The following is a 24257-nucleotide window of genomic DNA, read 5'->3' as shown; positions in this document are numbered from 1 at the left end:
GTGACTTTTATTGTTATCTGGGTAAATCCTGGTTTAATAATTAGAAGACTAGTTAATAATCTGCCCATCTGGTCTCCTCTGATGGCCACTGTCTTTATGGCATCTCCCCTCTGTGGACTTGCCCATCATGAATACCAATATTTTCAATGGTCTGGAGTTGTGTTTTCATTAAGTTCTCTTGGAGACCTTTATGGACACACATGATTTTTTTTAAATTTAAGAATAAAAGCAGAGTGTGCAATAATTTGGAATGTCCAGTCCATCGACCTTGGTCAGGGAAAGATATCAGGGTTTCTATTCTAGATGCACAATGATTAAGGGGACAACTTATCTTCAGCCTGGGGAAATAGGGTCTCACAGGTCAAGGCCAGGAGCACGGTTGGAGGGACCAGAAGATCCAGGATGAGACCTCACAACCAACTGGGACCAAAAGGTCTCTTGGGTTCTGCAACAGAGTATGAAGGGCTTATTGGATCTAGTTGAGTTGGGCGGGCGGTCTCAAGTCTTTGGGCCCACATGGCAAAGTCATTCATACAGTTTGCCTATAGAAGGTGGTCTCTGAGGCTGCCTTGCAGAGGATGGGGCTGCTGACTTGTGACTTCACCCCAGGACATGACAATTCTTATAGGCCTCTAATCCAAATGTCTCTCTTGATGGCCATGGACACAAATCTGGAAATTAATAAAACCACTGGGTAACAGAATCAAAACCCAAGAAGTTATCAGTAAACTGCACGCTAAAAGAACAATGAGGTAGCACTTTGTTTACCTGATAAGTTGGCAAAACTGAAAAAGAAAAGACTTATTTATTGATGAGCAGATGGGAAGATGGCACTTCGGTATACCAGGAGCATAAATTCATAGACACATGCAGCAGTTTGACAGCGTCAATGTTTGAGAAAAGGAAATCGTTTGACCTGGAACTTTCACTTATAGAAATTTAATTCAATTTATAGATCTACTTGAATAAGTCCAAGTCAAGAATTTTAAATATATAAGGATTTTCAAAAACTGGACGTAATAGTAAAAATGGGAAATGACCAAAGTGGCATTTAATACATTAAGGACAAAATAAACTATGATGCAACCTCATAGTGAATGACCGTTTCCTGCTGTAAGATTGATTTAAATTTGCATGCCTGGTGAGGAAAGATACCCTGATGCAGGATGCCCAACACAGCCTGGGCAGAATAGAAGGTGGGGAAGACACAGATTCTCAGTCATCCGTACCAAAGGTAAGCCACTCTAAGGGGCTTGTCTGTCCACCGGTCACTGTGTCTATTGTGCGTAAACATACTCAGGAATCCCTCTCTTCTTTGTTCTTTGACTCATGTTTTACATGGTAAGACAATAAATGCTTCTTGGAGGTCTTCATTTTCAGGATAAAATTAAGAATAAACTCATTCTTCCCAACACAAATGAAACAGAAATGACAGATTCTAGAATAGAATAGAAAATCCAGAAGCACATAAAAATGGTTGAAAGTATTTAGAATAAAATACTGGTGACAACAACATGAAGGAAAAGAACAAATTGTTCAATAAAAGTTAGTGATGAATGATGCTGTGTACTTGATTAACTATTTAGGGAAAACATTTACCCTTATGACTTTAAGCAAAAATTAATTTCTAGTGAATCCAATGACCCCAGAAAATGAAACTATGATGAGCAGATTTGAAGGAAATATGTGAATATTTATTGAGACTGGGTAAGGAATACTTTTCTAAGTATAATTTCATTATCAAAACTACCAAGATTAATGTCCACACTCGGAAGACTTGGACTCTTCAGAGATGTCAGTGTGATCAAAGATGAAAATGCCTGGGGAACAGTATTAAAATAAAGAGGACTAAAGGGACATGATAATTAAGTAAAAAGCAGAACTTTCAATTAAATTTTTGATTAGGGGTGAAAAGGGAGGGGATGGAGTTACAAATAAAAGACATTGTTGGGACAGCTGAGGAAAGTGCAGTATTAGTGAGCATTAGATAATCAGATTGTATCCATGTCACCTTTCAGAGTACGGGCATTTTTGTTGATTATGCAGGCAGATGCTCTTTTCCCAAGGAGGTACATGCTGAAGTGTTCAGAATAAAGTGTCATGTCTACAACTAACTCTTCAATGTTTCAGGAAAAAAAAAAAAAAAACAAAGCAGAAACTGGATGGGTAGGGGTAAAGGAGACAGGGCAGGACTGTGCAGGGTGTGTGTGGTATGCAACCCAGCTCCTGGCTCCAGGGAAGAGATGCTCCAGGACCAAAGTGCTGATGCCCCACCTCCAGGGACTTATGGCCTGCAGTTCTACTCAGTCCTCCAAAAGCAGAGGTTAGCTGTCTAACCCCAGGCAGGCCCTCCTAGAGTAGCCCATGTGGTGCCTGGTGATGTGGGGGCTGAGAGGCTGACCCTTGTTCTAATTCAGACCCAGCTAGAAGGGTCACCCCAGCCCAAGAGCTCCCCCTGTGGTGGGCTGCTGCCTCTGCTGTGATTGTTCTGCCCAGTGCTGCTTTGTCCCCAACCCCCAGGGACTGCCTAACCTACTTCCTGTGGCCACTCTCAGCAGAGACCCCACCTGTGAGATAAAATGATGTCTCCTGGTAACTCTTTAGGCTTTCTGTGAGTTTGGAACCTTTTCAAGATAAAAACTGAAGGGAGGGAAAAGACAAATGAAATAGCATCTATCCCAAAAGGTTAGTACCTTTAATAGATAAAGCATTCTTACAAATCAACAAGAAAAAGGCAAATGGGTAATTTTTTTTTTTTAATATACAAAGGAAATCAGGAGAATCACAAAGAAAAAATACAAGACCACCAAACAGGTGGAAATATGTTCAGCCTCATTTGTGAAGGTATAAATGTACTTGTAAAATAACAGATCATTTTTCACTGACCACCTTTCACAGGATTCTAGAAATGAACCCGGGATGCTGAAGCATGGGGGGAAGTATGTGGAACACAGCGGAGCAGCTTCCACAGCTGCCGAACTACAGGGCTGAGGGCTCTGCCCACGCATGATTCCTGAGAAGTCCTGAGCCTGTGCTGATCCCTGCTGACTTTGTCACTTCCGGGGACTGTGGGGCTCTGGGCATGCTGCACCCCACACTGGACACCATTTCCTTCTTTGTGTCAAAGGCTGAGGTTGCTGCACAGCAGGTCATTGCAGGCCTGAGGGGCCAGCCAGCACCCTGGAGGAGAGAGCACTACAGAGAAGAATAGGACTCAGGGTGGCAGAATTGAGATCCTCAGTCTTCCCGCCCCTGGTGTCTGTCTTCCTGCCACACCCCTCTCCCTGAGCTCTTCAGTTAGCTGCAGTCAACTCTCCCCAAATTTAGGACTTTACTATGCAAAGAAATGGAGCTCTGTGTCCCGTGTCTCTTGTCTCCCTCTCCCCAGACCCTGTGCTACTCAACATTAACGATGTGCAAAGATTGACCAAACGGGCTCCCAAACGGCACTTGTACCCCAAGCCTTCCTCCCAGCATTTCAGAGGTCACCCTGCTCCTCCCTGAACACACGTGCAGCCTTCTCCTCGTGTACATGTTGTTTAAGGACTACATAAATCCATCATGGCATCTGCACCCATAAAATTATGGTCTGGGAGGTAATTGAACATGGAAAGACATTCACAAGTTAATAAATTTAAAAAGAAGTTATAGGGGCTGGGGATGTGGCTCAAGCGGTATATCGCTCGCCTGACATGCGTGCGGCCCGGGTTCGATCCTCAGCACCACATACAAACAAAGATGTTGTGTCTGCCGAAAACTAAAAAATAAATATCAAAAAAAAAATCTCTCTCTAAAAAGAAGTTATAAAATAGCATATCCACTAAGATTCATTATTCTTTAAAAGAAGAGATATATCATACAGGCAGAGAAAAACTGTCAGGATGGAAGTAACGACAGAATATTAATGGCCATTGAGAGGTGATCTATCTCTCTAACTAGTTTCTAGATTTTTGACCATGAGCATGGATTCTTCCTCTATCATTTTAAAGCCTCTGTTTATCTCCTGGGCTCCAAGTGCAGCTTGTGGAAGTGGGTGCCTGGCTCCCGTGTTCCCCTCTCCTTTCCAGTCTCCTCCTGACCCACAGGGACTCCAGCCTCCTCCAGGCCAGAGGAGACTCTTCTCTCTGATAAAGGTTCTTAGCTTAGCCAGCCTTTAGTTAGCACCCAGAACTACCTCCTATGCCCATCTGTTTACTCCTTTGTAAAACCTAATGTGTGTGAGGTTTTTGTCACTATGACCAAAATACCTGACAAGAACAACGTAGAGGAGAGTTTATTTGGGCTCACAATTTCAGAGTTTCGTTCCATGGTCTGCTGACTCCATGGCTCTGGAGCCGATCTGAGGCAGACATCATGGTGGAAGGCCCTGGCAGAGGGAAGCTGCTCTGCTCAAGATGGCCAGGAAGTAGAGGGGAAGGGAGGGGACATGGCTCCAGTGACCCACATCCTCTAGGCACAGCCCATCTGCCGACCCTTGCCCTCCTCTACAGCAGTCCTTTCAAATTATTAATCCACCAACGGATAGTCCACTGATTAGGTCACAGCTCTCATGATCTAGTGATTTCACCCCGAACATTCCTGCATTAGCACAGGAGATTGGTGGGGTGGGGGGCAGGGGAGCACCCCGTTTCAGCAAGATCCCTGTTAAGAGAGTTTAGCAAGAACCTCCACTTTCCACATCTGACCAGGTTCCTGCTAAGTCATGCCTCCTCACCCAGCTGGTCTTCAGCAAGAATCCTGTCAATTTGGTTTAATCAGGATCCCCTGAACTTCTGATGTTTCTTGGTATTTTCCATCCACTGCTCCCACCCTGTTACTTGGCTATAACTCCTCCCCCATGCTATATGAGGAGTTGAGTTCAGTTCTGTATTATGGTCCCCGTCTCTCATGCAATAGTCCAGAATAAAGTCTGTCTGACCTCTCTAACTACGACCCAGCTGCATTTCCTTTGGTACCTTCTTACCTTCCTTGATGGACTGAGCATTTGCTGTTGCTAATCACACCCGGGTCCGCCTCCTGAAACATGCTTTTCCCTTTGTTCGGTGAGCCCTTTAAGTTTTTGCATATCACAGAAGGCCCTTCCATCAAGGGCTTCTGATGGCCTCTGCCACTTGCTCTCCCAGTGACCCCCTATAGCCCTCCTTCCCAGCTCCACAAAATGTTCTGTCTCTCTCAAGACAACTGGCTTTGCACCACTGCCTAGAACACACTTTATCTCTTCTCTTCCTCCTCCTCAATCATCCCTACCCCACAGGAAACAGTTTTCATGCCAGGTGTTATAAAAGTACTTCACAACTGTATCAACAAGGAATCCACTACAGGAAATCCCACTTAGAGTGTTTAGATACTCATGTAAGAAGTCTAGAGAAAGAGCCCAGGTCTGATACGCTAGTTCATATGCCATCAGGTCCTAGGCTCTTCTATCCTCAATGTGTAAACTCCAAACTCATGTTTGTGCCTCATGCTCCCAAGATGGCTGCTTTGTATCCAGTATTAATCCTCTTTCCAGGGAGAAGAGAGGGAAGGGACAAAGAGTTTTCTCCTAGCAAGATAAACCTTCCATAGGGACTTCTACGTTCATACCGGAGATGTATCAGATGGCCTTTTCTAATCACAAAGGGAACGTGAGTGTTTTACCTTTCCAGCATCTACAGCTATAAAAGCAAGAGGAAGGAGGCCAACTACAGGGAGCTTTTGCATATCTGATCGACACTGTCTGCCACGTACTTCACCTCATTTCAATCACATTGGATCTCACTTAATTTGCAGCAATGATATGAATTAAAAGTTTCTGTTGTACCCGTATCTTTAAGGAGAAAACCAAGGTTCAAAGAGAGAACACCCACTTTTCATGACTGGCATCTAACACTGGCTCCTGCTGGAAGAATTCCACGTGTACTCCAAACCTAGGCTACTATGTGCCCTCCATCTCCACAGGGCACACACAGTCCCCTGGGTCAGCTTCCCTGTTGAAATCTCCAACTGTCCCTGAGTCATCTAAGAGTGCCCCTAGACAAGCCTCTAACTCTTTCTGCAGCCCCCAGGCCTGGCATGAGTAACGGCTGAGTGACAGGCAAGGTGGTGGCCCTGCTCCATGTGGAGGTGCTCAGACCCCTAGAACCTCTCAAGCATCACATTAGGGGACAGAAATAAATCAGCAGATTCCAAGAAGACCCACAAAATGAGAAACAAGGACAATGTCAGTGCTTGGCATGGCCAGAGTTCAGATCACCACTACCGTGGGTATCTCCTCTGACCACACTGCCCCTGCGGCCAGTGACTTCCCCTGGTGGAGACAAGCAGGGAGCATTCCTCCCAGGGCAGTGGGAAAGAGAGGAAGAGAAAATCTTTTGCAATGTGGTTTGCGTTATCACAACTGCAGCCATGGAAGGGCCTCCTCGAGTCAAGCAGGAAGCAGAAAATATCAGATTTAGAGCCCACATTCCATGCATTGTAGACAATTATGGACTGGAGCCACTCAGGGACAGGCAGGACCCACGGAGGCAGAAAATGGGATTGCTATCAGGGATGGGGTCACTTTCATGGGAAGACTTGTATTCTTGGCAGACACCAGGTGTGCGTAGGCCCCCTGTCCTGCACACTTGGCAAACCCAGACCAGACCAGGGGTGAGTCTCCTCCTTTATTCACAAGGCATTGAAGATAGACATGCTACCAGCTGCACATCCATGGGGAGTCCCCTCCTTTGCAGCCTCTACTTCTGCTTTCCTAGAACCTTCTGAACTGTCTCTTTATGGATTCTCACTAGGTGGGCTCATCCCAACCCCAGCCTCCTTTCTATCCAGGACCCCCACATCAGAACCTCCTGAGGTCTATACCCATAAACTCAATCACTTCCACATAGCCAGACCCTCAAGCACCACTTGTCCAAAACAGACTCATCATCTACCATAACTATGTTCCTTTTGCAAGTGCCCTGCCCAGAGAATGACACCACTGTCCAGACATTCCTAGGAAGCAAACCATAGTGCATCTCTACTCCTCTGGCTCCTATCCATTTGATTTTCCGGTCTTGACCAACTCCATCTTCTAGGTCTCTCCAGAACCTGTCCCCTCTTCTCCTCCTGAGCAGCCCTCACCTTAGCTCATGCCATCACTATCTTCAGTCTGGATTGTTCTCACCTTGAGCATAACATGCTCCAAGTCACCGCACTTAGCTTAGCTGGCCAGACTACTCCTATGTCTGCAACCCTCAGACGGCCTTTTGCCTCCGGATCCATGCAGAGCTTCAAACCTGGTGCAACAGGCTCTCCAGGCCCCAGCCTCTTCTTGTTGCCTCTGTTCATTCCCTAACACATTCTTTCTTATCTCTAGGGCTTTGTAGATAACCCTACACAAGCCCTGCCATTTTTATTTCTTCAGGGTTTACCTTGGATTTTGCTCCTTTAGAAAGCCTTTTCTGATCCTTTTCCTTCCCAAGGAAAGAAGGCAAAGAAGCCCTGTGAAGCCAGAAAATGTGTCTTATTCACTGCAGATTCTCAGTCCCCGGCACATCATGTGTCTTGGGTAAACATGCAGTGGTGATTGCTGCACTGTGGGCACCACACCCAGATTCCCAGAATGCTAAGCCCAGGCTGTTTTCTACCAAGCCCCAAGCTCCCTTCCTCTAAAAGAGGGTGTGTCATTTTAAATAAGACATGGAGGCAATTCGCTGCCATGAACCTACCTTGCAGACAGGCCAATGAGCAGACAGCAGGCTGTGGCTCCCCAGCCTCTAGCCTCTTCCCTGCAGCCTCACTGGTGCCCCTCAGAACTCTCATTTACTTGGCCATCCTTCTCTCCATTATTGCTATCTTGTCTGTTAACAAATCTGGAAAAAAAAAAAAAAACAACAGTAAGGCATTTGAACCCTTATTCAAAAGACACACTGGGAAAAGTCATTTTTTTCAAACTTTTTTACTGTGGGATTTCTTCACTAAAGTACAGGTAACAATGATGGTGAGCATGATGGTAGTGGTTTGTCAGCTAGGTCAAGGACACCCGATGGTGAATTCTGGAATGGCTAAACCCCAGCTTCTGTGACTTTTGTACCTGCAACAGGATAAGGGCCACGGTTTGCACCGGTCCCCTGACCCTGCTTCCAGAATTAGCCATTCTCTCCCTGGGCCCCTTTGGCAGGTAACAGGACTTCTGCTTCTCAGGAGAGGTGAATCTACCCCAGTATGTCTGTTCCCTTCTGCAGGCCACCTAAGCCACCTTCTGAGGAAAACTGTTCCTGGGACCCCATTGCCCTGGCCCCCAGCTGGGGACCTAAAGGCAGCCATCAGAGGCAGGCCAGGGGTTCCCCAGGCTCTGCTAACCCCCAGACAGTGGCTCTCTGAAGCTCCTCAGTGCGACAGAGTGCCTGCGGGTACAGAGTGTGAGCCCGCAGTAGGAGGAAGAGCGCCTCCAGGACAGGGCGGGAAAGGGAAGAGGCAGCAGACCTGTGACACACCACGGTGTTGGCTCTGCAGTCCCCAGTCTCCACAGCGGGACGTCCCAGCCCAGGAGATTTCTGTTGACTGACTGGTTCAATGAATACCTAACACCAGGAGCTGAAAGAGAGGGACCAGCAGTAGAAACAGCAGTCCTGTCTCTTCAGGGGTTAAGCATTTGCGCTACACAATGCACCGATCAAATGTCACCACGCCAGGCCCTGGGATAAGTGTTTTCTAGATGGTTGCAGGACCCGGGAGTCAGAGTCGCAGGGTAGATCGCTGCGGGCCCCGGGCCACGGAGGCTCCACCGAACTCGGCCACGGCCGCCAGGGGGCAGCGGAGAGGCGGCGCGGCGCCGGGAGCGCGGAGCGGGGACGCAGCGACGTCGGCGCCGCCGGATCGCGTGATCGCGCGCCCGCCCGCCCGCAGCCGCCGCAGTCATGCAGTCCCCGGCGGTGCTCGTCACCTCCAGGTGAGCCAGACTCGGTCCCGCGCCTCCCGCAGAGCCGAGCCGGGTCCGCGGAGCGGAGGGGCAGGCGCAGGCCGCCACCGCGGCGCCCCGGGCGGTTCCTGCAGGCCCTGCCGCCCCGCGTGAGAGGTGGCGTGCCATCGAGTGTCTCCTTTTTGCAGATGAGGAAACTGAGGCACCCAGAGGGTAAAGAATTCACCCCAGACCCAGAGGAAGGCCGGCGCCCGGCCAGTCCGTTCAGGCGCCCCAGAGGAGCCACTGCTCCCCTTTTCTTCCCACTTGGGTTCTTTTCTTTGGGGCCTGAAGATTGAGTTCCCCACCTTTCCTTCGCTCACTGCGGGCCAGGTTGGGCGTGGACACCGGGCCCTACTGGACAGACCCGCACCAGGTGGCAGGTGCTGGGCAGCTGTGCGTGCCGGTTGCCGTGGAACGCTCTAACCCGGTGGAAGAGACTAGGGGCAGCTGCCAAGGTGGGAGCTCAGGGTGAAGTTGCAGCAGAGGCCTCTGATGAGTCCACCCTGGGTCAGACCCAGAGGACCCGCCAGGATAGATCCTGGAAAGACTGGGAGGAACGTGGTTTTACTCCTTCCCCCTTTTAAACGGCCAGCAGTGATGCACTTGGGGTATTTTCATATATGTCACACCTGAGCTGTAACACAAAATCTTGGGCTAAGAGAGAAGTTTGTCCTGTACATGAATGTGTGGCCCAATCCAAACGTTAACATTCCTCCTGTAACCCAAGCTACCCGTGACTTCAAGTCTAAAAAGAATAGAATTCTTTCTGTGAGCCTTGGGGTTGGAACCTGTTGGTCTCTGCTTGGTAGTGAGGCTGCAGGTTGCATCTAGGTTGGCAGAAGAGGTTGCCCTATTGCCTAGAAAGTCTCCTCTTTCTGAGTCTCAGTTTCCTTTTCTGCAAATTGGAGAAACAGGTAAGAGCACATCAGCAGATTCCTTGAGTTGCACTGTGTAGACTATTTATAGAGTGTGACTTTGGGGCTGGGTACTTGGGAAGGGAGCCTTCCTCACTGCCTACCCTCCACTCCCCACACACATGGTGTGTTAACAGGCATGAGGTGCTGCTGATGGAGAATCCTGCTCATTCCCTCCTTCCAGCAGGTACCGGCAGACTCAAAGAACTTGCCTGCAGAATATGTTCAAATGCCTTAGTCCAGCAATGAAGGTGGCCTTTCCCTTGGGGGCAGCTCATGTTCCCAGCCCAGCTTCCCCCCACCACCCATCTCCACATGCATCCTTGCATTAATTCAGCCAGTAGGTGCTAGGGGCCTGTCCTGTGCCAGGGACCTGTCCAGATTCTAGGATACAGTGGTGAACAGAACAAGACCCTGCCCATGGTTCTTTAGTGGGGGCAGGTGAACCATAGGCAGATACAGAATATGGCAGCGATGAGACGTGCCTGGGAAGGGAAATAAAATGATGGGGTAGACAGCGATAGGAATGAATGCTGTTTTATTTGGTGTGGTCAAATGCCATCTTTCTGATAGACTGATAGCTGGGTAGGTCTCAGCTAGGCTCTCCGAGTGAAAGAGCTATGGGAAAGAAATCTTGACAAAGTGGGTACTCAGGCAGAGAGGATGGAGGAGCCAGTCTTGTGAAGCCAGTGTGGCTGGAGTGCAGGGAGCAAGGGAAAATGTCAGGTAATGTGATGAAGAGGTGGGTGGAAAGGCCAGGGACTTCACTCTGAGCTTGATAGGATGCCAGTGAGAGCTGACCTGGTTCACAGGGATCCCGTGGCTGCTGTGCTGATGTGGTCTGCATCTGAGCAGAGCCGTCAGTGGGCAGCTGCAGAACAGCATTAGCATCCGCTGCAGTTTCCCCAAGAATGCATGGAGAGCAGGCAGGTGCTGGGTTGGTCCAGCATATTGGGGTGGAGACGTGTAGATTCTGGATGTGTTGAGGAGATTGTTTTGGGTTTGCTGATGATTCAGTGTGTGGTGTGAGGACAAGAATGAGGAGGCAAGACCAGCTGCAAACCTTTTGTCCTCAGATGCCGAGAGAATGAGGTTGCTGTTTACTGGATGGGAAGACCTCAGGGGCAGGTTTAGGGGTAGAGGGAATCAGCACTTGCCTGGCAGGTTAATTTTGAGGAGCTTGTTGACAGTCAAGTGAAGATGTCAGGAAGGTGGTTGGAAGGAGGATGGCCTTGAAAGTCTGGATTGCAGAAAGGAATTGGGTGTCGTTGGTTCTGAATGGTATTTAAAGCCTTGAACCTAGTCAGATCGCCTTGGGAAGGTACTTCGGGAAGAAGGAGGTCTAAGGAGGGCACTGTGGAACCATCCAGTTGAAGTGAGAATTCACCTTCAAATATAACAGCACTGAGGTCACAAGTAATGTGGGCAAGGGCAGTTCAGGTGGACATCATGAGGACAACATTTCTGTTGGAATTGGTTCAAGGTAAACAGGAGAGGGAATATAGGTCACTGTCTTGAGTTTGACTGGAAAGGGGAGTGAGAACTGGAGGGAGAATAAAGCGGGGTCAAAGGACAACTTTTGTTATAGGGGAAGCAAGAGTATGGCTGCCTGCCAAGCAGATGATCCAATAAGGAGAGAGCATTGTGGTGCAGAAAAGAGGGCCAAGTGCAGAAGCCGCATTCCTGAGTAGGTGTGTGCCAGGTCCACGGCCGTGGAGAGGCCTGTCTTAGGAGGAGCCGCCAGTTTGGCCACTGCCCCAAGAGGGAGCAGGCCCAGGGGTGGGTCTTCTGATTGCTTCATTTCCTCAGCGTAGTAGGAAACAGCGTCATCAGGGGATAGTGGATGTTGGAGGTTTGCTCAGAAGGAGGATTTAGTTGTAATGTTTTGCTATTCAAGGGCTGGTCCCTGGAGCAGCAGCACAGAGCAGCATTAGCATCAGCTGGAGTTCACCCTCGGGGCTTGGACTCAGAATTGGCATGTTTAGATCATCACCAGGGGCCTTGTAGGCACATTCCAATTTGAGTAGCTTGGTCTAGGATGCAGAGGGGCACATTATGTCTGCCCACCACTTGTTTTTGTGACTTAGGGTTCTATGAGAACACATCCTCTTTGTGAAGGTGTGGTCTGTAGCTACTTTCATGCTCCAAAGGCAGAGTTGAACAACTACAGCTGAGATCAAGGGGCCTAAAAAGCCTGAAATATTTCCTGCCTGGTCTATATAAAGAAAGTTTTCCTTGGGGCATAGGAATGGAGAGTGAGTGAATTAGGCCCAGGTGCATCAGGCTCTCAACAAGGGAAGATCTCCGGCCCATCCCAGGCTCCTGACTCAGCACCCTGCACAAGCCTAACATGAGTTCTCAGGTGATGCCGATGCTGGTCCAGGAACCACACTTTGAGAACTTACATATACCAGAGCCACTGCTGCAGCTTGAAGTTAGTGGCCATAAGTTTCAGGCAGGACTAGGCAATATGTTTGTGCCTATGTATGTTGAGCTTCCAGGGCACAGGGGCAAAGGAGTCAGACAACCAGAAAACTGGAAACATGGTCTTTTATTAGGCCAGGTCAGCCCTAGGTGAGAAGGCAGGGGAGCCGAGGCCTGGGGCGAAGGGATTCCAGCAGTGGAGTGGGAAGCTCAGCTAGTAAGGGACAGGCATCTTGGTGCTCTCAGACCCAGGACACTTCCAGGCAGCCCAGCCCACTGGAGAGGGTGGGGAGGGGAGATGAGATTTGTCCTGAGGTCCCCTCCAGTCTTCTTTCTAGCTGCGAGACCCTCCCCTTTGTCCCTCCCATCCACCTGTGCTTCCTTTTCATCATGATCCTAAAGAAACGGTGCCTCATTTCTTCATCATGCCCCAAGAGGCCACGGAGGCTCTAGTACAACTCTCAGGATTGAACCCTGGCCCTGCCTGGACCGACCAAGAGCTCACATGCCCCTCCCTTGGCGCCCATTTCCCTGTCTTGAAGGTGTATTTGAGCAGTCACACTACTGTGGGGCCATGGGAGGTGGAAGTGACTTAGCACAGTCCACCTGCTGGGGGTCTCGCTGCTGTTATCCCACTCACCTTAGCCTCCAGTTTGCTTTCCCTCCTGTCCTGTGACAGTAGCAGTGAGATACCCCAAGCACACATAATCTGCTCAGCGTCAGACACTGTGATTTGACCACTGGCAAAAGAAGGAGAGGGCTAATTGGTGGCCACTTTTTCTCAGAGCATCCCTCTGCCCTCGCTGCACTTTGACACCATCCCCCTGCCTTCTCACCTAGGGCTGACCTGGCCTAGAAAAAGACCATGTTTCCAGTTTTCTAGTTGTCTGACTCCTTTGCCCCTGGGCCCTGGAAGCCCAACGTGATTGGCATAAACATACTGCCTAGTCCTGCCTGAAACTCATGGCCACTAACTTCAGGTCAGATGGGCCTTCAGGAGGGACTTGTACTAACCGTGTGCACAGCACACGAGCGTGTTCTTCATGTGTGCCCATCAGTATGGTCACTGGGTATGCACACACCACGAGCAGCATATCACAGTTGGTCTCCCAGTTGTTGATGGCTGCCTCGTGTTGGTGACAGGGCCAACATGTTTACCCTGTGGGGACACAAGGAATCCATTTGGAACGAGTCCCAGGGGATGGATGTTTGATGGACTGGGGAGTAATTCCAGAAGTGAAGGGCAAGACAAAGCAGTTTAAGCTCCAGAAGCCCGTCCAGGCCTGGAGCCGCAGCCTGCACTCTGAAGGGCCTGCCTGGTGCACAACAAGAGTGTACCTGCCAGAGGTGTTCGTGTGGGGTGCGTTTGTCTATACAGGTCTGTGACACAGGTCTGCAAGATGAGGAATGTCCTCATGTCTGTTCTCCCTTTGAGAGAACCCCTCATGGCTTCTTTGCTCCCCAAACAGACCCTGGTGTCTGGATACCATTGAAAACTCTCCAAGAGCTGTAGTTTAGCTAGTTCCTTCTCAGCCTCCAGTGGGAGATCCTGGCTGTCCAGCTGTGGAGGCTGGCCTGGTCAGTGCCTCACTGGCCACCTTCAGCATCACTCTCATTCCCCAGCTGGGCAGGCACGGTAGCCACCCCCCTGCTTTCTCACTGATGGAAGAGGTGTGAGTCTGTCCGGGTTCACAGACCCAGGCTCCTTCCCTGGTCTGCACAGAGCTCCGGGATGCTGTCTGTTCAAGTTCAGCACATGCTGAGTGTGTCAGATGCTTAACTCTTCATGATTTTCTGTGAGCCTAATCCTCCCCCGTTTCCTGCTAGGAACAGACGGTCTATACCAGAGGCACCCAGGCCTGGTCCTGGGAAGCAGACTTTGTGAGGAGTTGGTATGTGGCATGGCAGGTGGCCTGGAGCAGTGACTGCAGAAGGTGGCCAGCTCAGCAACCGGGCCCCCAGGCCCCCCAGCCATTGCCAGGTCTGCCTGCATTTCACTGGTGAAGAAGCTGCTAACTTAAACTGAACTTGGCTTGCCTTCTTTTCCTTTGGTAGGCAAGTTCAGAATGTCCACACGGGCCTTGACCTGACCGTGCCCCAGCACCAGGAGGTGCGGGGCAAGATGATGTCCGGCCATGTAGAGTACCAGATCCTGGTGGTGACTCGGCTGGCTGCATTCAAATCAGCCAAGCACAGGCCTGAGGATGTTGTCCAGTTCTTGGTAAGCAGGGGACCATAGCCAGAATGTTCCAAGGGTACCTAAAGTCAAGATGGGTAGAAACACCAGGGTGCAAGTAGAGTCAGGGTGTAGGCACTTCCCCATCCAGTTATTGCTCAGGGGCTGGAGTGCCAGACTATGCCACAGGTGGGCACAAGGGTGAATCAGAAGTGCACAGTCTAGGGAGACAAACTTGCACATGTGTGGGCATCACTGTGAGGACAGAGTGTGGGGAGACATGGGGGGTTGTGAGAGTGGGGAGTGGGGTGGGAGGGTTTCAGTCCTGCTTTGTCTGCACAGACCCAGGCTCCTTCCCTGGATGGTACAGGAAGCGCAAGCTTAGGCCATGGTTGGGCCTAAGATGCAGGTTTTAGATTCATCCACTTGGAGGTGAGGTTAAAAGTCTGGGAGTAGATGAAGTTGCTCAGAGAACAGGAAAAGTGGAAGGTGCAGAGAAAGGCTGAGGAAGGGATCCTGGGGACCCCCACAGGTCAGGGAGAGTCAAGGAGAGGGAAAAGTCTGCACTCAAAACTGAAAGACTCTGGTGGGGTCATCAGAGCTAAGGGAAGAAAGTTTCAAGAAAGGGTGAATTCACATGTTCATTTATTTATTCTTTTCCCTTTGGTCTCTTATAAAAAGGGTCTGGACCTGACAACCAGGAAAGATAGGCTACAGGATTTTAGGACAGGGTAAAATGAGCTGGAGCCCTGCAGCCCAGAGGGAAGCAACCTGCTGCAGACTTGCTCACAAGTTGGTTCTGAATCTCCTGGCAGCCAAGGAAAAGGGGGAAACAATGAATTTTATAGCTTTGAAGACCTATTTATAAAGACCAAATTCTAAGAGAAATATATGGCACAATCTTTCTTCAAGGGACATTCAGTAACATCATGAGAAGAGCCTAAAAGAGCAGTGCTGTTTTTCATGTGACTGCTGCTTAGACCCACTCTTGGTGAGAACCCAGGTAGAATGTGAACTGCTGGTTATATCTGCATTGTTCCAAGAGTGACTCTGCTCTGCAGGGCTGTTTTCAGCTCCTGGTAATCACAATTTATTCAGGATGGGGTTCAACATACCCATATCTTCAGGGACAAAAGCAGAAAGAGAGAACATTTTGAGATTGTGTTGCTGGACAGGAGGGAGCAGCCGCACTGTGGGAACCCTTGAGAGGCACCAGGTCATTGTGCTCTGTCCTGTTCTGCAGGCCCACCTCACATGCAGGGCATATGTGAGGATGTCTGTAACAATTCCACATGCCACACCAGTGCTACTTTGTCCTCACCAGTAATGCTCATACCCTGTGTGGTCACAGAGCACACTGGCAGGTACTTCTCAGACATTTTGAAGTACCTGCAGAAGCAAAGCAGAACTCCTTTCCTCCCTGTGGGATGATCTGGGGTGGGGTGTAGCCCAAAATTGCATGCCCCAAACCTGAAATCTCTCTGGAGCTACATGATTTAGATAAAAGAATTAATGAGCATTCAGCATCTACTCCCTAAAAAGACACATTTTTTTAAAAAAAGTATAGATATGTTTAATTGCTAACCATGAAGTAAAACCAGCCTTCAGGACTGGGTACTATGTTCAAGGCTTGGCAGACCCCTGTGTGTAAGCATGGTGTGGGCATGTGCACAGGTTCAGGGGCTGTGGGCTCTGTTACCATCTGCCCAGTGATGGCCTGTGCACGGGGTGCATCACGTACGTGAGTTCTCGTCTCAGCTCCCTCTGCTCTCAGTTCCTCTCCCTTGTTCTCCTTTTGTGGTTGAGGCAGGTCACTGATGGATATGGGCCTTTGATGGTCTCGGAGCTCATCCTTAGAACTCCCATCCTCTCATGCTCTCTAGATTGGTAGGTCCGTGGCCCAGCCCACATGGAGGAGTTAGGCCAGCAGGGGGCGCTTGGCCCCCACTGCAGCCTGCTCTGCCTTCTTGGCTGGAGTCACCAGGTCCTCCAAACAGTGTGGGTCAGGGCCAGTGTTACAGTCACTCTTTGAGAGGATCCCCCTGCCTTTCCTGAAGGGCTATTCTCAGGAAAGCTCTAGAACCAGATTTTTGTACTGACAGCTGCTGGTAGCAGCCCCCTATCCCAGGTGACTCCCCACTTGGGAGGTTCTGAAACCCCCAGCCATCTCTGGTATTTAGAACCTTAAAACTGGGGTGCTAAGTGACCCAGATGCCAGTGCAGGGGACCACCAGACCTCCTGAGCCCAAGTGAATAGGATTGTCTCTGTCCCCTGCTTGCCAGCGTGTTCCAGAGGGTGCTAAGGGGACGGGCCAAGGCTAGGGGTGCACGTGTTAGTCACCCGTGCCTTTGCCCTCCACACTGCTACAGGCTCATCAGGGAGACAGCCCCAGCCTCTGGGGAAGCACTAAGGAATCCAGCAATGTGGGGGCTGTTGGTAGAGGCTGTGGCATAGGACAGGTGACTTTTCTTGTAGCCCACACTTGATTATACAGACTACAACGATGGCACCACACCCTCTATGCTGCAACCACTTTCAGGTATGAGACCTGAGCCAGCTGGAATATTCCATGTGGAGCAAACACACAGCAAGAGCTTGATAATTGAATGAGTAGATGATTAAGCTGCCTGGGAGTAATAGGGAGAGGCTGAGGAGGAAGAAGAGGTGGTCAACCTGGAGCCCTGCAGGATGCTGAGCACCACCCTCAGGGACTCAGATGGCACTTGGGACCACCTTCAGCAGGAGCTTCACTCAGGTCCTGGCAAGCTAAGAGGTCCTGATGGCGGTGCCGAGAGCCTGTTTCAGCAGTGCCTGGTTCCACTGTGGCTTAGGATTGGCCCTGCTGGAAGGGAATGCTACTGCTGACGTATAAGAGACAGCCAACAAGAGATCTGTGCTGAGAAAAGGTGACTCATGGCATTGCTGGAAGATTACCGGACAGTCTTCCAGCTGCTAAGATCACCAGCTAATGCAACAGAAAGCCCAGGATGAGGCGGAGGCAGTGGTCTCTTGCAGGCCAGGGAAGGGTCCCTGTATCAATTGTCTTTACCTGGACCTGCAGCAGTATCTAGAATCCCACCATGGCTGCAGCTTTCCTTTGGGCCTCTAGGATTTTCCTAAGGGACCAGAGCCTGAGGTGGGGAAGCTGTGGAAGAGCAACAGGCAGGCCTGCCTCAGGCACACTCCTGTTGGGATTCTGGTTTGGAGGCAAGAAGACCTCTCCCCTCCTGCTCTTCACTCACGAAACCTCGTGCTCCTCTCATTCCAGGTCTCCAAAAAGTACAGCGAGATCGAGGAGTTTTATCAGAAACTGAGCAGTCGTTATCCAGCGGCTAACCTGCCACCACTGCCCAGAAAGGTGCTATTTGTTGGGGAATCTGATATCCGGGAAAGGACAGCCATGTTCAATGACATTCTGCGCTGCGTCTCGAAGGATGCCCAACTGGCAGGCAGCCCAGAGCTGCTAGAGTTCTTAGGTACCTAAGGCTCTGTCCAACATTCCTGAAGTTTCCCTGGCCCAGAACCTGGTCTTGCTGCCTGGGCGGAGCAGGAACCAGTCCCCAGCTGCCCTCCCCAGCCTGGAAGCTTTGACTAGGCTGTTGAGGCGGGTAGACCTCACTGACATCTTGAGTTGAATGGTGAACAAGAGAGCCAGCTCTTGAGGGACTGACCGCCAGGGTGCCGGATGGGCTCACACTGTGTGTTCTCCCTAGTGCGCCCCCCAAGGCCTTCCTGGCCAGCTCCTCCCTGAACACCCCTACACATACACCCTCTACCTCCTGCCAGCCAGGCCTAGGGACTGTGACATAGAGGGTAAACTGTGCTTCCACAGCTAGACTGGTGAGCAGGACCCTTGGGACACTACCTCTCTGCCTCTGCCCCCACAGAGAGGCTTGTGACCCAGCACCCCTGTCTTCAGCAAGGAGACCTTGAGCACTGTCAGTCTGTGCCCCAGCCCTTCGCTCTCCTTTTAGTTTTCTCATCTGTAAGGTGGGGAGGTGACCAGCTGACAAGTGGTCATGTGTTGAGGGGGCTAACCTACAATGCACTTAAAACAGAGCCTACCTACCACATAGGAAGTGGTGGCTAAGATGATACCCCACCCCAGCACACTCTGTCAGCTCCCACCCCATGGCCTGAAGGCAGGAATTGTTCCCTGAGCCCTGAGGACAGGGCAGGCCCACTGGGAGGGCTGGCCTCTTACCTGACTATCCCTCTTCAGGTCAGTGGCTTAACCACTGTGCATCTCCTAATTCCATAGGACACAAGGGAATTTTTCAAAAAAAGGTTGACAGCAAATAAACCAATTTAAAAAAAATAAGGGTCAGGGACAGAAGCAAAACCAGCAAGTACACAGAAGGACTCAGACAAGGCAGGGTCGCAAAACCCAGGTTTCTATTCTATTTCTGTGCCCTGCGCAAGGGTCTGGGGTTTTGCCTGCTCCATTTGCTTTAAAGCCAAAATCCTTTCTTCTCGCCTGGCCGGTATGAGGGGTGACTGCAGCTGGAGGAGAGGTTCAGGTGTCCCCCTCCCCTCTCTTTTGGAGAGATAGGATAGGTGGTCCAACTTCCCTTGCTGCCATGCCTGGTTCCTCTTCTGTAAAATAATGTCTCACGGGGTTTATGTATTCACATGTCAGATGCTTGTTACATGAAATTGAAGGGACATGGGCTTTTGGATGTCTAAAAGAAAAGAGCAGAATATACAATATGATCATCACCACTCACTAAGTATACTCTGTATAGGCATTAAAAAATACTCTAAGTTTTTTTTTTTTTTTTTAACCTACAGGGAGATATTTTAAAAAGTGAAGGCTCTGAAAGATGAACTACTCAGTCACTATTTAGATAGAGACAAACAAGTAGTCAGACCCACGCTTCTCAGACTCTCCGCAGGGGAGGACTAGCTTTTTTATTCCCAGCCTTCGCAGGCGTGTACTTTCACAAATGCCACCCGCAGATGCTGTGGGGTGCCAGGCTGCTGTGGATGTCTCAGGATGTTTGCTCTCCCTTTCTGAATGTCCCTCATCCTGGACACCTGTCTGTGGGCCACACTTTGAGATCTAAATCAGATTGTAATGGAGTGATATTGTTTTTCTGGAATCTTCTACATGCTCACTCTTTGTGCTCATCGAGGTCATAGTCTGATTGCTCCAGCTCTGTGAAGCCTCTCTGGTTGGATTGGCAGAGCCCCTTGCCATGTCCCACACTGCAAGATGGTTCTAGAACTATGCTGTACATTGGCTGGTGGCATGCACCCCAGCCCAGGGGATGTGGGCTCAGCCAGTCCTGCCCTGCCGACAGGCTTTGGGCTATTCAGGAACCATCACCTTGGTCTTGCTCTGAAGCTCCCCCTGTGACTGTACCATGCCAGGCATCCCTGGAGAGCTGCAGCAGGCCCCTGATTGCCCCCCAGATGATTGCTGCCTCCCATCCACATAGACCTGCCATTCTGTTCAGAAGGAACTTGGTCCCAGGGAGCTGTGGGATGCCGCAAGCCTCAGATCCTGGCATGAGGGAGTGCAGTGATCTCTAGCTCTGGGGTGGGCTTCAAGCTCCTGTTCTGCTTTCTCCCACAGGCACCAGATCCCCAGGGACTGGAGGTCTCGCCAGCAGAGATTCCTCTGTTCTAGATGACGCAGCCAGTCAACCAGGGGACGATGAGGAAGCTTTTGATTTCTTCAAGCAGCAGGACCTAGTGGCAGGTGAGGGCCCACCCATCCTGGCCCTTAAGGATGCAGAAAAGTCCTTGGAAGAAGAGGAGGAAGAGGAGGAGGCATTGGATCCATTGGGCATTATGCGGTAAGTCTCCTGTTGTCAGAAGGACCCCCTTGGCTCATTCTAGGCTTGGTGGAGACAGCCCTTCCCTCCCTCTTTTCTGGAGTCTGAGAAGACCTTGAGCTTCCCAGGTCACTCACTCACAGGCCTGGGGGGCCACAGGGCCTTGGCCCAGTATGTTCCAGGGATCTGGCTCTCTGTTCACCTTTTTTCTTTTTTTCTTTCTTTTTATTTATACATGGCAGTTGAGTCAACTTTGACATATTTATACAAACATGGAGTATCTTATTCTAATTAGGGCCCTAGTCTTGTGGGTGTACATGATGGTCATTCACTGTGGTGGATTCATATATGAACACAGGGAAGTCATGTCAGGTTCATTCCATTGTTTGCTGTTCCTGTCTCCTTCCATTTCTTTCATTCCCCTTTGTTTAGTCCACTGAACTCTCTGCTCACTCTTCATGTACCCACATCTTTGGGGCTAGGCTCAGGTACCCTTGCCTACCCCCCCTTGTCACTGGGTGCCCCCTGCTCCTGCCTTCATACCAAGGCCTGGCGAGCTGCCCCCAGGACAGCTTGGTAGCCCAGGCTGCTGGACCCGGCCTCCTGCCACCAGGGCCTGGGCTCTCCTTCTAGCCAAGTGCCTGGTGCTATGACTGCACCTCCCTGGGCCTTCCTCACCATCTGTGAAGTCAGAGGATTGCCCTTGGCTCTGCCCCTGTGGTTAGTTGGAGGTTCCTGTGAATCGTGTGGTTGGAGGGGACTTGTGACCACAAATGCTATGTGTGATGCAGAAGGTAGAGCGCACATGGGTGCCTCAGCCAGTGGACAGTGTCCTTTTCCCCAGCGCACACACATGCACACATGTGCACACACTCTGGCTGGAGATGAAGAGGCAGGCCGGCCAGGCGACCCTTTTTCTTTCCTGGCCCTCTGACTACCTTCAGCCAATCAGTGAGCTGCTCCTGAGCCCCTAGTACATGTATCGTCCTATGCTGGGAGTGAGGGGAGGGAACACTGTTCAGACATCTGCTCCCAGGGCCTGTCTGGTGACACAGGTCATTCCAACCAGAAGGCAGTGGCTTCCTGAGGCTTGGGAGCTAGGACACTCAGCTACCCCATGGCTCTTGCTTTTTCTCTTTGGTCCAAGCAAAGTGAAATTCACATTTTCTGAGGACCTACTATGTGCTGGGCATTGTACTTTGTACTTCACGTACTTTGTCTCATTGTCTCCCTGCCTTGCGAGCAGCTGGCAGTATCCTATTATAGAGATTAAAGAAACTAAACCTGCATTGGCCAGGTGCCCTCCCTGAGGTCGGGCAGCTGGCAAAGACTAGTACCAGAGTTGGAGCCGAGTTTGAAGTCCTGATCTCTGGAGGGCTTGAAATCCTGCCTTTGCCACTTACCAGACATGTGCCCCTGACCATTTACCTCTTCTCTTCAGTTCTCCCCAGTGAAAATGGGCTCATGATAGTCCCTACCTCTCAGGACTCTCAAGAAGATTAAATGAGTCATGTAGACGTTAGCCTTCGCTGTCGTCATCCCCCGCTTTATGTGGAATCAGATCCAAGACCAGGGTGCCCTCTGCCATCCATGATGAGCATGTCTTAGGGATTTATTAAAGACCTCAGTCTGGAGAGGAGGGAGCCCTGTCTTCTAGGACCTGCTCCAGAAAGAAACTAGAGCCAGGGAGAAATCAGACAGAGGCAAATCCACCTCAGCATGGAGAATGAGGCCCTAATAGCTCTGCCCCTCTGCCCCTCTGCTTAGTGGGATGTGTGAGCAGTGGGCTGCTGGAGCATGAGGATTCACACTTAGAAAAGCGCCCTGTGCTCAGGAAGCCACAGCAGAAGCAGTGGTCTCTCTCCTTAGCGACCCTTCAGCCAGCCTTGTCCTGGAAGTTCAGGGCAGTGTGGATGATGCCAGAAGTCTATAATAGCCACTGCTTATCAGCCTGGCCCAGCCAGAAGCCCTTCTTAGGCTCTATTTTGGTATGGATAAGGCGTTGTTTGAACTACATGTAGTGCCAAACTGAGATAGACTTCTGTGGTTTGTGCCAGCCTTTGGCTGGAGGACACACTTAGCAAAGAGGCTCCTTTTTTGGGTAGGAAAATGCTCTTTGGGGTTAGTAAATGCTGCCTTGAACTTCCTACTTGCTCCATTAACAGAGCAGTAGGGAGATGGGTCAGCAGGCCCAGAATCCCCTGTCCCCAGCTCTGCATTCCAGGGTTCTGGCTCTCAAACCCTAGGAAAGCTTAGCACCTAAGAGGAATCCCCTCTCCTGCCAGTTTTTCCTTTAAGAACCATGTGATACTAATTGGTGTTATCACTTCTGTCAAGAGTAAGTAACATTTTTTGGAGCTTATTAAATGCTGAGAGCTGAGCTAGTTAGCATTTGCTTGCATTAGCTCATCCTGTATTAGAGTCAGCTTTTCTGAATCTTTTTGCCTCCAGTAAAAAATTATGTTGTATGTCATAACCCAGGACATACATATTTCTTATAAAATGGATACAAAAGTTTGAAGAATTCATATGAAACCTTACTAAGGGTATTGTGCTCTGATGGTTCCTATTCTGTTTCAGTTTTTGAAAAGGTCATGATACATCAAACCGCTGTCAGGATCTGCCTTGGGCACAGTGCAGGAAGTGGAGCTCTGGGAGGCTGATACTGGCATTGACTTCATTTTGCATATTAGGAAACTGAAGTTCAAAGTCAAGTGCTCATCCACACTCATAAGGCCCGCAAAATGGTAGAGCCAGGACAAGAGGCCACCTATAGTCTTGTCTTTAGTTGGTATGCTTAGAAGGTAGGGCCCTAGGATTGTCCCCTTTCACAAATAGGGAAATTGAGGTCAGAGCTAATCAGGGATTTGACAAGAGCCTGGTATGTGGTAGAACTAAGTCTTGAGATCAGGTTTCCCACTGTGCCTCTTGTGGACACCCAGGGGTTCCTGTGGGTGGTCTTAGAGGGCTACCTGTCTCACCTTTGGTGGAGAACAATCTGTCCTTTGCAGGCAACTTATGTTCTACAGCATCTTTCTCTATGCTGTGCCCTCAGTTCCTTTGCACACACAGCAGCCCTGGCTTCCAGGCTATGCCCACACCCCAAACCGAGTTCCCATCTGGGCCTGGCTCTGCCTTCCTGAAGCAGCCACGTTTTCATGCACCCAGCCTCAGTCCTTCCCTGCCAAGGCCGCGGTGGGGCGCTGTGGCTCCACCTAGAGCCGCCTGGGAGGGTGGGAGTCGCCAGCACAAAGCTAGGGTCTGACGAGCGCTTTTCTTTGTCTTTTCAGCCTGCCTCTGATTAGGAAGAAGGGCGTTATTGTGCCTTTAGAGAGACAGTAGGACAGAAAAAGCCCTCACCCTGGCCCATCTGACGCTACCACTGCCCTTTCTTGCTGGGACAGTTCTCCGTCCCTGACCCCTGTGCATCCACATAACCACAGACAGGGAGCACGTGCCGTTTTATACTCTGTTTTTGCACTCAGTGTCTATTTTGATTGCCTCTCCATGTTGAACATAGTTTTCATATTTAACACTCTGTTTAGCTTCTTCATGGTTCTAGGAAAAATGAAGTTATGCCATTATGGTCTGCATTCTACTAGAAAAACTTGCTAGAGACATTTTTCACTGTGACTCAAATAAGATGCAACTAGTAGAGAAAAATGGAGAACACAGGAAGAAGTCCTTCCCTGTGGAGGTGTACACTTCTGAGCATTCACATCTTGTTACCCAGCAGGGGGGTGGTACTTGTGCTGTTCCGTAGTTTGGTTTTTCAGTGTGTGTAGGTCTTTCCACATCAGTGAATCGACTTTTCTAGTTGTGCGCTACTTGTCCCTCAGGCCATGTGCTGTAGAACACTGCCAGACCCTGCAGGTAGAAGCTGTGGTCTCTTCCTGGGCTTTTGCTGTGATAGGTAGTAGCTTGAGGAAGTTTTGCATGTACAGAGCTGTGTCTGCTCAAGCATTTCCCCTAGGTCCAGAGTCCAGCGCAAGGTCCCCAAAGCTTTAGCAAGGAGGCTCCAGCACAGGGCTCTTTGACAGTT

At 50.2% G+C, this 24257-nt stretch overlaps 1 protein-coding gene across 1 annotated transcript in view; it reads left to right on the top strand.

Moving 5' to 3' along the window:
• The first annotated feature begins 8825 nt into the window (after window positions 1-8825).
• Hs1bp3 (HCLS1 binding protein 3) overlaps window positions 8826-24257 on the top strand; it is a 34769-nt gene continuing 19337 nt past the window's right edge. Inside the window, exons 1-4 of the mRNA XM_076833618.2 lie at window positions 8826-8908; window positions 14314-14479; window positions 17704-17911; window positions 20014-20236. Coding sequence (XP_076689733.2) covers window positions 8877-8908; window positions 14314-14479; window positions 17704-17911; window positions 20014-20236 — 629 coding nt within the window. The 5' untranslated portion in view covers window positions 8826-8876. The remainder of the gene's footprint in view (window positions 8909-14313; window positions 14480-17703; window positions 17912-20013; window positions 20237-24257) is intronic.

The sequence above is a fragment of the Callospermophilus lateralis genome, chromosome 14, assembly GCF_048772815.1.
Source record: "Callospermophilus lateralis isolate mCalLat2 chromosome 14, mCalLat2.hap1, whole genome shotgun sequence".
Taxonomy (NCBI): domain Eukaryota; kingdom Metazoa; phylum Chordata; class Mammalia; order Rodentia; family Sciuridae; genus Callospermophilus; species Callospermophilus lateralis.
This window is presented reverse-complemented; position numbering and strand designations above follow the sequence as displayed.